Raw genomic sequence first — 14073 nt, forward strand, 5'->3', positions numbered from 1 at the left:
CTGCATGATCCGATCACAGACAAGACAGAATTCCAAATCATTTTTGGCACTTAATTTAAATTTTTGATTTTTACATCTTATGGACAATAAGCAGTTTCTCATAGTACATCATGTTATGCCAGTTTCCAGGATTTGCATTTTCATAAAGGTAAGAAGTTTCGGTCTTACTTTTGTGATATAACTTACTAAATAAATGTAATATAAAATGTTGAAATTTACAAAAAAAAACAAGGATTAAATGCAGTCACAGCTATTGTGTAGCACTGCAAATCACAAGTACGGAATAATTGTTTGGCAGTGTATAACCCTATAATTGTGACTTCACTTTGAGTCATGAGTCATTTGTGTTGTATATATATTTCTCTCATATTAACTACTCTGTTTGCATCTTGTGTGTGATTTACAATGTAACATCTATTATTATCAAACAAAAAATGTCAATTTATTCCTTCACCAGACATTTCAAAATGTTATGGGGTTAAAATAATAGGGGACTTTTTTATATACAATTTTGCTGGTTCCTGGTAGGAGACTGGTAAGAAATTCCTTACTTGGATTATAGATTTAACTAACCATATAACAATTATTTTATTTGAACAATATTTTGTTGTGCAACATCCTTCAGTAAATTAGCAAAATTCTTGTATAATTGTAAATATTAATGCCATAAATCTGATTACATTTAATATCCATACACATTTAGTGTTTAGTACAGCATTTAGTTTTTCCAGTTTCATTGTAAAGACCCCATTACTTTGTCTACCTCCTTAACTATAATTATATTATAGTTATATTATTACTACCTCCAAAAACTAAAAATATAAAAATGTTGCATAGGCATCCAAAAATAAAATAAGTTGAAATACTAAAATTGCATAATAAAAATGTATAAAAGCTAATATAAATAAAATAAAAAAAACTAATAAAAAAAATATATATATTTTTTTTACTAAAACTTAAAAGAATAACACACATATATAATATAATATATAAAATCTTGGGTTTTATGCTGTATTTTTATCTGAAGTCACCTCAGCTGACTTGCTGTAACTCCCTTTAACAGGAAAAAGAAAAGAAAACCATACTAAACACTATTTCTGTGTTCAACCTGTTTTGAAGAGTGTCCAGGAGGTTTTTAAGTCCTTGTTATTCTGTTTCATGTCTCCTCCCCTTTCCTCTTCCTTCCCCTCATCTTTTTACTGCATGTGCTCAAGACTTCACTCTCTAGAGTTCAGTTTTCCTGTGTGATCTTCATCTACAGTCTGACACTCTCAGGATTTCAACAGCCTCTTTTATACGGTGGAATTTGCTCAATCATGCTAGGTTGGAGAGGTGCACTGCTGTGTGTATTTTTGTCCCAGCTTTGGACACTAACTCCAGGTACACTATCATGATTATGTGTTGTAATTGACATTGTATATTGATTGAGATAGGATAATTAATCTTTTCACATGATTATATCTGCGTGTGTATTAGTATATCAGATGTTTTTTTCACTTAGGTGTTGCTGATAAAGGCTGCAGTGGTTTCGGGCACTTGGAAAATGGCCGTACGTTTTTCCGGTATGGTGGATTGTATGTTACCTTTACCTGTAATCCAGGATTCCGGATCTATGGTCACCGTACTAGCAGCTGTGTGTCTGGACAGTGGGCCAGAGACCCACCGCTGTGTGTGGGTTAGTGAAATCATGTATTTTGTAGATATTTGTAGATAAATTCTTTACTATGGCATTTATAATAAAGCAGATTAGGTTTATCAAGAGCTGAAGCTAGGTAAAAAAATAAACAACAATAGTTGATTCTGAAGTTGCATTTTCTAGGGTCTCTAATATAATACTGAAACTTACAGCCATACACTAAGTTCTTCTGTTCCCCAGCATCAGGATGTCCCAGCCCTGGTGATCTCCTGCATGGCAGTACTATGGTGTCTGAAGACAGCTCTCTGGCCTTCTTTAGCTGTGATGCTGGATATAGTTTGTTTGGATATGCACTGCTTTACTGCAAAGGAAAAAGCTGGAACGGCACTAAGCCTGTCTGCAAAGGTATGTCATCTGAATTAAGCATATAATGCCAAAACTGTTTGATGTATTACTGTATACCTTTTATTAATGCTTTATTGCTTTCAAATCACTGCTGCAGTGACTTCCTGTACAACTGACCATCTGTTTGCTCTGGCTCCTTCATGTTTTTCCTTATGTTTTTTTTTTTTTTTTTTTTTCCGTTCTTACAGTGGCTGATATCATGAGTGTTCTTCATTTGAAGCAAGAATCATCACATGGTCTTGTCTCAGTGCAGGGCCATGATGTTCCTACAAATCTAAAAGTTCGCTTACATAGCCATTTAAACACCCTCGCAATCACTGCTCCCAAGGACGCTTTTCTTAAATCAGCATTGGTTGGTGTCCCACACATCAGACTTGACTTTACAGATAACAAGCAGAACAATTTTAGGAAACCAGTAGAGAAAATGCCCTCAAAGAGTCTGTTTGAAAAAAAACAAGATGGCAAAAGGGCTGAGCCAATCTTCAACCCTGTAAATTTCAAGGATCCAATCAGGAACTCCAATTTTCAGAAAACTGTGCCAATGACATCAACCAATGTCAACACAACGTCATTAGTCAGTTCCTTTCATGAATCCTCATTTTTAACCACTACCACACAAACCAGCTTTGTTACCCCAGTGATGGACACTCAACAATTTAAGGTAATGGATCAGACATTTACTGAAACGCGATACGGAAGAAATAAAAAAGCTCATCAGTCCACACTTGGTACAAACAAACTATTTCAAAGAGCCTCAGTCTCTTCAGCTCCAGAGACTTTACCAGAATACATTAAAAATAATTCACACTGGACATCAACTACACCTGCAACAAACATCAACACACTGAGCACAAATGACCTTCTACAGTCAAGGACTTTGATCACAGAAGATCCATATGCAGGCACCACTGAGCGTTTTACACCTCCTACAACAAGCTATTCTGTTTTTATGGTGTCTAAACACAAGTCCGTTTCCTCTACGCCCTATCTAGAGTCTTCCACCCCATCTACCTGCAGAGAGCTCTGTGAACAAACACAAGACCTCCAGGAATCATCTCCAACAATAGAACATAAATCATCTAGCATGGCAGTCTTGATGACTGCTACACGACTGTCAGGCCTGCATCTGAAGGCTCAAACAGACGTCCACCACTTTACTGACATTACTGATGATCGTCAAGTAAATGAAAGAAGCAATCAGAGTGACCCCGGAAAAAAAATTGGTCCTCCAGCATGGAAGGATCTTCCAAGGTTTCCATTAAGGAAACGTCGTCCAGTGTGTCCCTACCCTCCATTTCCTTCTCACGGAACATTCTACTTTCGGTCGATAAAGAATCCCGACCCGTTTCAGTATAAGCATTACATTCAATATGCCTGTTACCCTGGATACACCTTGACCAATGGTGACGTTTACAGCTATTGCCAACACAATGGACAGTGGAGTGGCCAAACACCTCTCTGCTTGGGTATGTACAAAAAGTCGTTTTTTGCTAGATAAAATTACTTTTTTTTTTACGTTCACAATACACAATCACGAAACCGTGAAAGTACATTTTATAGTGCGTACAACATGATTTTTTTCTGTTATCTATGAAGCCCATTTCCGCCACATAGAAATAAGTCATTATTTGATAGTCATATTTGTAAGATAATTGACAATTCGACTATTCAAATATTTGTCTCATAATAATTATTTGACCTTATATCATCATTTCGACTTTTGTCACAGTTATGACTTTTGATCTCATATTTATGACTTAGTATCTCATTATTTTGATTTATGTTCTCTTATGAAGAGGAAATGGTCTTTTATATTTATCAGGAATATATCAAACAATTCATCCTAAGGAGAGAATGCTTTATTTATAAATGTATTAAATTGCTAATTAACCCAAAAAGTACAACTTTGTCATGAATTACTCACCCTAATGTCATTCCAAGCCTATAAGATTTTCAATCCTTTTTTGGACACAAATTTAGATATTTTTAATCATTTGTTTTGCTATTTATATCCCTCCATAGACTGCTACATAACTGACCCCTTCAAAAAGATCATAAAACTAATCAATATTAATTGAGCAGTTTAGTCCACATTTTCTGAAGAGACTTGATTGTGTTAGACGCTAAACAGATTTAATTTAGTTTAGCTTTAATTAGTAATTAAATAATGACAATTTTTGGGTGAAATAACCCTTTAAGAAAGGGTTGAGAAGATTCATCGTTCATGATCCTGTTTAGGTGCTTTTTTTGTATTGTCACATTTTCTCTTTCTCTTTCCTGTGTTCCCTTACCCACACTAATCTGACATCTGTGTAATATCCTGCTCATCACTCCTCTAAGCAGATGACAGGCAGAAATGTTCATCACAGATGGCCTCAGACTGAATGGCTTTAACTGTCATCAGACACATCTGGGAATATGTGTTTAAACTGGTGGACATTACTGTTTTGACCCTATGTGTTCTGTTAAATACGTTATCTTATTTTAAAAGGCACATGAATGTAGCTTATTGAATCAAATTACGTTTACCGCTGTGCGTCAGTGTGCTGTTTCTGTTAAACATTAATTTTCTAAATCATGTAATTGTAAAGTGTTTACTGTCTACACAAGGAAAATTCATTAGGTTGGAGTATCTATAAACCACTGCGGATGTGGGATTTCATTCTCAGCTGTGAGCAAATGTCCTGTTCTCTAAACTATAGCATGCAAATTAAACTATATCATTTGAAAGGGACTACTTAGTCTGTCAGTTTCTGTTTCAAAAGCATTTAAAAACTATACTTTATACTTTTTAGGTATAAATCCTTTTTTTAACTAGTTGGATATGAATTTCCTCATAGTATGTTTATATTAATTGCAGAGTTAACTCCTTGCTCCCTAAACAATGGAGGATGCTCTCAGATCTGTCTTGTCAATGAACAGAATCGTGCCCAGTGTCTCTGTAAACCAGGGTTCCTGCTTCTGGCAGACCAGCGCACCTGTCGAGGTGAGAGAAGAACCATATGCACATTTCATTTTATCTATTGACTCTGGTATCATTACCATTGCAATGCGACTACAGAATAGCATTCTTTCGACAGCCAGACTCCACTGATTATAGGTTTTCCACTTTTGGAATGGTGGCTTTTTTCTGTTAAGAGGTGGTCTTGACACCGGTTTAAAGGCTTGTTTATACATCCTTGACCTATATGTCTTAGATTTATGGTTTTGGTGTCACCCCAGGGCATTGAATTCTTGACCCCTATCAGGCTATTATCTACAACTAAAAGACAATCTACAGCACAAGTGGTTCACACTGTGTTTTAAGAGTTGTCATTCACATAAAGTTGAAAAGACAATACACATTCTTATAGATTCACAGCGATGCCATAGAAGAACCATTTTGGGTTCCTCAGATAACTGTTCTGAAAAGAACCATTTTTTCCTTAGTATGAAACACATTTTAATAATCTAAAGAACATTTTCCATTATAATAAAGGGTCCATGGATGTTGAAGGTTCTTCATGGAGATGCAGATGCCAATAAAGAACCTTTATTTTAAGGTGCACTGTGTACATTTTAGCGGCATCTAGTGGTGAGGTTGCAGATTGCAACTGCACACCCCTCCTTTTTGAAGCACATAGAGAAGCTGCAGTGGCCGACACAGGACAAAGATGTCGTCTGAGACAGCAGAGAGTAGCTAACGCTCTGTAGAGCAGTTTGTCCATTTAGGGCTACTGTAGAAACATGGCGGCACAAAAAAGTAACTTTAATGTAAGGGGACCCGTTGTGTATGTAGATAGAAATGGCTCGTTCTAAGGTAATAAATACATAACGGTTTATTGTGTAAGGTCCTAATACAACACTGAATAGCTATGTACATTATATTTAATTTCTGTCAATAGATCTTCATGAATATTACACACTGACTACACCTTTTATGCACAGTTTTATGAATAGTTTAACCATGCAGTTTAAGCCAGTCACAAATTAAATGAAAACAATTCTGCTAAAATATGGTCAAATTTGTTAAATAGAGTTCTGCAGGCACAGATTCAGGCATGAATTTTTGTCAACATTTATCTGCATTTTATGTTACTGTCAAGTTGAAGATGTGTTTCTCTATGTCAGTGAAGATGAATTAGCAGTTTATGGAATAGCCTACGATTTTAAGGAATATCACTCTTAATCCATAAATGCTTAAACAGATCCAGTTTGTCTCAATAGAACACAGGCCACTTAAGTGCACTACTTGCATACACTGACATCTGTAAAATATTACACCTGCTCTGTAGTCACTTTACTGTCTCTTACTTAAAAACATCCATTCAGTTTAATTAAAAAAGGCCATCTCTCACTTTTTGACACTTAGTTTTCAGGTCGACAGAGCTTTTGTGGTGCAGCACGCAAACACTTAACTGTGTTTTAAAGTGATGAACATGAACTAAGAGGACCCAGACTGAAATGTACAGTATTTTTTAAATGAACACACGTTAAAAGTCAAGACTTTTCTACTATTTCTTTTCTCTTTTTACACCTGATATTAACATCTGTCTCTGTGATCTGATCACAAGTGGACAGCGCTAAATACATTGGTCCAACCATTTAAAAAAAAAATAATGTGCACAGCTGTACATCTGCTTCATCCCTTTTTCTGCTCATCCTGTTTAGTAATGTTTGCTTGTGTAAGTGTGTATATCTGTATACTTGGTAATGCATCTGCATATTAAATATATAGGAATGTGTAGGCTATCACTCTTCTTCATCAATGTTTGTGTCCATGTGTTCCTGCTTGCACATGCTAGTACTTGCAAGTATGTGTGTTGGTCTTCATGTGCCTGTCTGTGGTATTTATAGATCTGGACGAGTGTGTGGAGCAGCTGCACCTGTGCCAGCAGGCCTGCGAAAACACCTTGGGCTCCTACAGATGCAGTTGCAGTCCAGGGTTTCAGCTTTCTCCAAACGGGACATCCTGCTCTGGTGAGTAAATCACTGTCTGGTGTAATGCTCTGCCAATGACACAACCATTTTTAAAGTATGTCATTTGGTAATAGATATATATTCTATTCATGATTACATACTTCAACCTGAAGTCTTGATCTGTTAATGTTAGTCTTTTTATCTACAGATGTAGATGAGTGCCAGCATGCTGGTAGGGCTCTCTGTGCATTTGGTTGCATTAATACGCCAGGCAGTTTCCAGTGCTTGTGTCCTAAAGGGTACCAACTGGACAGCACCAACAGACATTGCATTGGTCAGTCTACTACATATATTTCATTTATTTATCTTAATACATCTTTGGACAGATACATAATATGTCTTAAGAGGTGGGAAAGTTATTTACAGTTATTTCTAACAGACAGTCTTACACTGTATATGTAGACTAATACCAGTAACTTAAAGGGATAGTTCACCAAAAAGTGAACATTCTGTCATTTACTCACACTCAATTTATTAAACTTGTATGAGTTAATTTTTTATGCTAAAAACACAAGATATTTTGAAGTCGGTAACCAAACAGATGTCAGGACCCAAACAGTTGGTAATATGGATGTCAACGTGGCCCATCAAATGTTTTGTTACTGACATTCTTCAAAATATTTTGGGTGAACCCTTTAAAGCCCATTCACACCAAAAATAATAGCTATAACCATAAAGTTATCGTTCTAAAAAAATTTCAAAATATATTGGAATAGCAGAGTCCAGACCACAAATATAACAATAACGGCACAGAGAAACTATGTAGTTTATTTAAATCAGCAGATGACAAAACTGCTGCGTGTTTTGAATAAACAGTACAATTATTAATAATATCCACTCTGAATACTAAAATAGTTATCGTTATAGTTATCGTTCTAAGTGTAAATGGGCCTTTAAATAATTCAATAAAGCAATGGTTTAGTTATTTGTGTTGTTTTGAAGACTTTCACTGTTATACCCTTTTTATTTAATGGATTTTATTTTATTTTTTCATAAAAATATATATATATATATATTTTTTTTTACTACTCTACCTTAAGACCTTTATCCATAATATGGCCCCTTAAGGGCAGCTTACATTATTTCTAAGCTAATGAATATTGAAATGTTTTTTATTGTAAAAGTTGTATTTTCTGATTTGGTTTTAGACATCAATGAGTGTGAGGAAACCGAGATCCTCCAGCAACAAAAGTTGCGCATGTGCGAGTGGAAGTGTGTGAATCTGCCAGCTACTTACAGATGTATCTGTCCTCGTGGATACAGACTGCACCCTAATGGACACCAGTGTGAAGGTCAGCACACAAACATGCATACCCTGATGCATGCATATACATTATATCTGCAACTAAAATCTGTGTAGTTAGTAATTCATTGAGAGTTGAATTATTGCTTTTAAGACTTCTTTCTTATATTTTTCAGATGTCAATGAGTGTGAACTGAAGAATGGCAGCTGTTCTCACCTCTGCATCAACCACAGAGGTGGCTTCAAATGTGCCTGTCCAAAAACTCACAGAATATCCCCATACAGCCGTAAAAACTGCCAGCCAGTAGACAAACACACCAGCTCCTCACAATGAAGAGAACTGATCTCATTTATTTTTCTTGTTTTGTGTATTGTATTTAATTATTTGGTGTATTTAATACAAAATATTTTGTATTTCTGCACCCACATGTATTAATAAATTAAGATCATATCTTTTTGGGTGGATACGTTTTTGAAAAAAAATCTATTATGCTGTATCTATGGCATTATTATTATTATAAATTTCAGCTTTGTTATTGCTTGACTACCAGCCTCTTACCTGCTCATTCATGCATTGCAATGGCATCACCCTGTGGTTAGACAAAGTACTTTTTATAAATGCGTCCTAAAAAATGATATTGCTGTTCCATTTAACCAGGAATGGATGGGCAGTGTATTACAAATATAAAATAGGATTTTGTCATTTTTATTTTATAGGGTTGATGACAATTTCTTCAAATGTTGTATAAAAATACTTCAGTGTTTTTTTTATTTTTGTAGTTTTAAAATACTGTAAAATACTTTGTGAGAAGTCTACATGACATAAAAATGCCATCTCTAATTGCTCCCTACTCAGCAGTATTGCCAGCTTAGCAATTTTGTTGCTGGATTTAGCAACTTTTTTCAAGCATTGAAGCTAAGCTAAGCTAAGAATCCAGCTAAGTTACCGGGCTAAAAACCTGGCTGTCAGTCAGGAATGATCACGTCTGCCTGTTGATCGCTGATCGGCTGAAAGTGCGTGCTCGTCAACTCGAACCACTGATCCAGACTAATCTATATAGAGGAAAAAATTAAATACATTTATATATATATATATATATATATATATATATATATATATATATATATATATATATACACACACATACATACATATATATATACAGTGAGGAAAATACGTTTTTGAACACCCAGCTATTTTGCAAGTTTTCCCACTTCATGGAGGGGTCTGCAATTGTCATCATAGATGCATGTCCACAGTGAGACAATCTAAAAAAAAATCCAGAAATCACACTATGATTTTTTTCACTATTTATTTGTATGATACAGCTGCAAATAAGTATTTGAACACCTGAGTAAATCAATGTTAATATTTGGTACAGTAGCCTTTATTTGCAATTAAAGAGGTCAAATGTTTCCTGTAGTTTTTCACCAGGTTTGCACACATAACAGGAGGGATTTAGGCCCACTCCTCCACACAGATCTTCTCTAGATCAGTCAGGTTTCTGGCCTGTTGCTGAGAAACACAGAGTTTGAGCTCCCTCCAAAGATTCTCTATTGTGTTTAGGTCTGAAGACTGGCTAGGCCACGCCAGAACCTTTATATGCTTCTTACAGAGCAACTCCTTGCTTATCCTGGCTGTGTATTTTGGGTCATTGTCATATTGGAAGACCCAGCCTCGACCCATCTTCAATGCTCTAACTGAAAGAAGGAGGTTGTTCCCTAAAATCTTGCAATACATGGCCCCGGTCATCCTCTCCTTAATACAGTGCAGTCGCCCTGTACCATGTGCAGAAAAACACCCCCAAAGCATGATGCTACCACCCCCATGCTTCACAGTAGGGATGGTGTTCTTGGGACACGTTTAGTGGAATTATAACCAAAAAGTTCTATTTTGGTCTCATTTGACCACATGAATTTCTCCCATGACTCCTCTGGATCAACCAAATGGCCATTGGCAAACTTAAGACGAGCCTGGACGGAACCTTCCGTGCCATGCATGATTTTAAACCATGATGTCTTAGTGTATTACCAACAGTAACCTTGGTAACGGTGGTCCCAACTCTTTTCAGGTCATTGACCAGCTCCTCCCGTGTAGTTCTGGGCTGATTTCTCACCTTTCTTAGGATCATTGAGACCCCACGAGTTGAGATCTTGCTTCGAGCCCCAGTCCGAGGGAGATTTTCAGTCATGTTTAGCTTCTTCCATTTTCTAATGATTGCTCCAACAGTGGACCTTTTTACCCCAAGCTGCTTGTCAATTTCCCCGTAGCCCTTTCTAGCCTTGTGGAGGTGTACAATTTTGTCTCTAGTGTCTTTGGGAAGCTCTTTGGTCTTGGCCATGTTAGTTGTTGGATTCTTACTTATTATATGGGGTGGACAGGTGTCTTTATACAGCTAATAACCTCAAGCAGGTGCATCTAATTTAGGATAATAAATGGAGTGGAGGTGGACATTTTAAAGGCAGACTAACAGGTCTTTGAGGGTCAGAATTCTAGCTGATAGACAGGTGTTCAAATATTTGCATTGTGATTTCTAGATTTTTTTTTTTTAGATTATGTCTCCCACAGTGGACATGCACCTAAGATGACAAATTCAGACCCCTCCATGATTTCCAAGTGGGAGAACTTGCAAATATATATATATAAATATGACAATCGCTCAGAGATTGCACTGTCCGAGAGTTTGGGAATATTCATGCATAAAAACATGATATCACATGATATATAAATCTTGGTTGTTTAAACCAATAGTCAGGAAGTTGTTTCCCATCGTGCACCCGACTGCAGAATCCAACACGTCCGCCTTGTCATCGCGAGAGTTTTTTGACACACGTCAGCATGAGTTGGACGGACCACGTCTGGACACGTTTCTAACCGGCATGCGTCACCTGCAAGCCTACTGTGTGTGGTTTGTGTCATGCGCATGCGAGGGATCACATACAAACCAAAAGGGTTGGCATGTTTATAAATGGTTATGAATCAGTGTATCGATTCATGACTTGGATCGCCAAAGTCACAGCCAGTCGCTAAATCATAATGGTTTGATGCTTTGTTTTGAAATCGGCCCATCGCTATATAAATTGTTACTTATTTGTTGTTTTTTTGCACAAAAAACTATTCTCGTCGCTTCATAAAATTATTGTAGAACCACTGTAGTGAGATTGGCTTTTTAACAATGTCTTTAGTGCCTTTTATGGGGCTTGAGAAAAGAAAATACATTGGTGTCAATGAAGGCCTTTCTGAGCCATCGGATTTCAACAAAAAATATTTTCATTTGTGTTCCGAAGGTCTCAAGGGTGTTGAACGGCATGAGGGTGAGTAATTGATGACAGAATTTTAATTTTGGGGTGAACTATCCCTTTAAAGTCCCAGTGAACCGGAAGTAGCAGGTGAATTTTCTTCAGTGCTGTGATTTAGGCAACCTGTAACCCGTGTTTTTCCAACCTTATACCGTGAAACTGCACTGGAACGGCCGTTAAATCCTGTGACTTCACACCCGTACTACATCGATGTACTCCCAGTTACGAATAAGCAAGAAGTAAGCACCTTTGGTAGTAAAAATGATTGTAGAGGATTAAGCCCCTTGTAGTCTTGGCAATTGTTTACATCTCGTTACCACAATTCCTCGCTCAGGCAGTTTGGCTTGACTTTGCCTGGAATGCTGCAAAGTCGTGAGTTGTGGTTTGAAGTCATATCTACGGGCTCAAAATCCTGCCTGGAACGCATTCCAAGTAAAAGGGAATATTGAATAGAGGGCAGGGTTTACTTCAGCGCTCCTCCTCTCCATCTCTCGCTGTTAAGCATTTTCAAACCTAAGCCGTCATCTGAGAAGGAACGCTTTCCAGACCGGGAGTAACTTTTTAGTTTTGAACATTACCATGACAAACATTTTTTTTCTGTGTATTAGGGTGCTTTCACACCTGCCTCATTTAGTTCGGTTGAATCGTACTAGAGTTCGTTTCCCTCTTTGGTGCGGTTCGTTTGGTCAGGTCTGAAAGCAGCAATCGCACTCGGGTGCGCACCAAAAGCGGACCAAACAAGCGTACCGAGACCTCCTTGAAGAGGTGGTCTCGGTACGATTTCAAACGAACTCTGGAGCGGTTCGTTTGTGGTGAGAACGTGATCCGACCTCGAACAGAACCAACTGCAAAAGTACGGATCCTTTTTGGACTGAACCAGCTGCCGTAGTTAGCTGTGCTGACATTGTGTGCATGATATTATTACCTGATAGATCGTTAGCAATATTTTCGGAAGATGAGCATGTCAAGAGTTAATAATTAATGCACGCCTCCGCTTGAAGTGACGAGCGATGCGCGGTCGCCGTCTGCAGTGCATTAGAACGTTGTTTTCACGTCGTATCCGCGCGTCATTATAGAAAGGTATTTGCATACTGTGGTAAATACACACAGTGTAGTAGATTATGGCCAGGAAAAAAAACAGCCCGTGCAGTCGTCTCTTCATAGCGTTATAGTTTGCTGGCTTTGCCTCTTCTGTTGGAATTTTCCCACACCAAAAATTCTGACCAATCGAAAAGCAGTTTAGGAAATACGCCATGGCCAATGAGTGATGTGGATGTTGTCACGTGCTTGCGTTTTAGTTCGTTTCAACTGGTTCGGACCAAAGCAATCAGTGTGGTGTGAAAAGGAACCAAAAAAGCTGAAAAATGCAACAATGTATAATTGTTTGCCCTTGGTTCGGACCAAATGAACCGAACTAGAGATGTGAAAGCACCCTTAAAAATAGACTGTAAAAAAATATGGATGTAGTGTTCGTGACGTCACCCATAGGATAAGCCGTTCTGAAGCGTAGAGACAAGCTGTCATATTGGAAGACCCAGCCTCGACCCATCTTCAATGCACTAACTGAAAGAAGGAGGTTGTTCCCTAAAATCTTGCAATACATGGCCCCGGTCATCCTCTCCTTAATACAGTGCAGTCGCCCTGTACCATGTGCAGAAAAACACCCCCAAAGCATGATGCTACCACCCCCATGCTTCACAGTAGGGATGGTGTTCTTGGGACACGTTTAGTGGAATTATAACCAAAAAGTTCTATTTTGGTCTCATTTGACCACATGAATTTCTCCCATGACTCCTCTGGATCAACCAAATGGCCATTGGCAAACTTAAGACGGGCCTGGACGGAACCTTCCGTGCCATGCATGATTTTAAACCATGATGTCTTAGTGTATTACCAACAGTAACCTTGGTAACGGCGGTCCCAACTCTTTTCAGGTCATTGACCAGCTCCTCCCGTGTAGTTCTGGGCTGATTTCTCACCTTTCTTAGGATCATTGAGACCCCACGAGTTGAGATCTTGCTTCGAGCCCCAGTCCGAGGGAGATTTTCAGTCATGTTTAGCTTCTTCCATTTTCTAATGATTGCTCCAACAGTGGACCTTTTTACCCCAAGCTGCTTGTCAATTTCCCCGTAGCCCTTTCTAGCCTTGTGGAGGTGTACAATTTTGTCTCTAGTGTCTTTGGGAAGCTCTTTGGTCTTGGCCATGTTAGTTGTTGGATTCTTACTGATTATATGGGGTGGACAGGTGTCTTTATACAGCTAATAACCTCAAGCAGGTGCATCTAATTTAGGATAATAAATGGAGTGGAGGTGGACATTTTAAAGGCAGACTAACAGGTCTTTGAGGGTCAGAATTCTAGCTGATAGACAGGTGTTCAAATATTTGCATTGTGATTTCTAGATTATTTTTTTTTTAGATTATGTCTCCCACAGTGGACATGCACCTAAGATGACAAATTCAGACCCCTCCATGATTTCCAAGTGGGAGAACTTGCAAATATATATATATAAATATGACAATCGCTCAGAGA

General features: G+C 37.9%; 1 protein-coding gene across 4 annotated transcripts; it reads left to right on the forward strand.

Moving 5' to 3' along the window:
- Positions 1–9: 9 nt before the first annotated feature.
- On the forward strand, positions 10–8699 carry si:dkey-163f14.6 (uncharacterized). 4 transcript variants are annotated; one of them, XM_067431406.1, is made up of 11 exons: positions 40–148; positions 510–535; positions 1262–1380; positions 1502–1675; positions 1877–2041; positions 2230–3507; positions 4902–5027; positions 6878–7000; positions 7134–7274; positions 8149–8292; positions 8420–8699. In XM_067431406.1, exons 1-11 carry the CDS (start codon positions 80–82, stop codon positions 8575–8577), a joined length of 2523 nt encoding a protein of 840 aa, XP_067287507.1. In that variant the 5' UTR covers positions 40–79; the 3' UTR covers positions 8578–8699. The 4 variants fall into 4 exon arrangements, with proteins under 4 accessions (XP_067287505.1, XP_067287506.1, XP_067287508.1 ...); XM_067431404.1 differs by lacking the exon at positions 510–535 and having other exon boundaries at positions 10–148; positions 1215–1380; XM_067431405.1 differs by lacking the exon at positions 510–535 and having other exon boundaries at positions 10–148; positions 1215–1380; positions 7149–7274.
- The last annotated feature ends 5374 nt before the right edge of the window (positions 8700–14073 follow it).

Source organism: Pseudorasbora parva, chromosome 22 (assembly GCF_024679245.1).
Source record: "Pseudorasbora parva isolate DD20220531a chromosome 22, ASM2467924v1, whole genome shotgun sequence".
Classification (NCBI taxonomy): Eukaryota; Metazoa; Chordata; class Actinopteri; order Cypriniformes; family Gobionidae; genus Pseudorasbora; species Pseudorasbora parva.

Bases quoted from the DNA above. Each gene is read 5' to 3' on its own strand.
- si:dkey-163f14.6 (XM_067431404.1), top strand. From the start codon at position 80: ATGGACAATAAGCAGTTTCTCATAGTACATCATGTTATGCCAGTTTCC. The intron at 3,508-4,901 runs GTATGTACAAAA...TATTAATTGCAG, and splicing joins CCAAACACCTCTCTGCTTGG to AGTTAACTCCTTGCTCCCTA. The intron at 8,293-8,419 runs GTCAGCACACAA...TATATTTTTCAG, and splicing joins TAATGGACACCAGTGTGAAG to ATGTCAATGAGTGTGAACTG.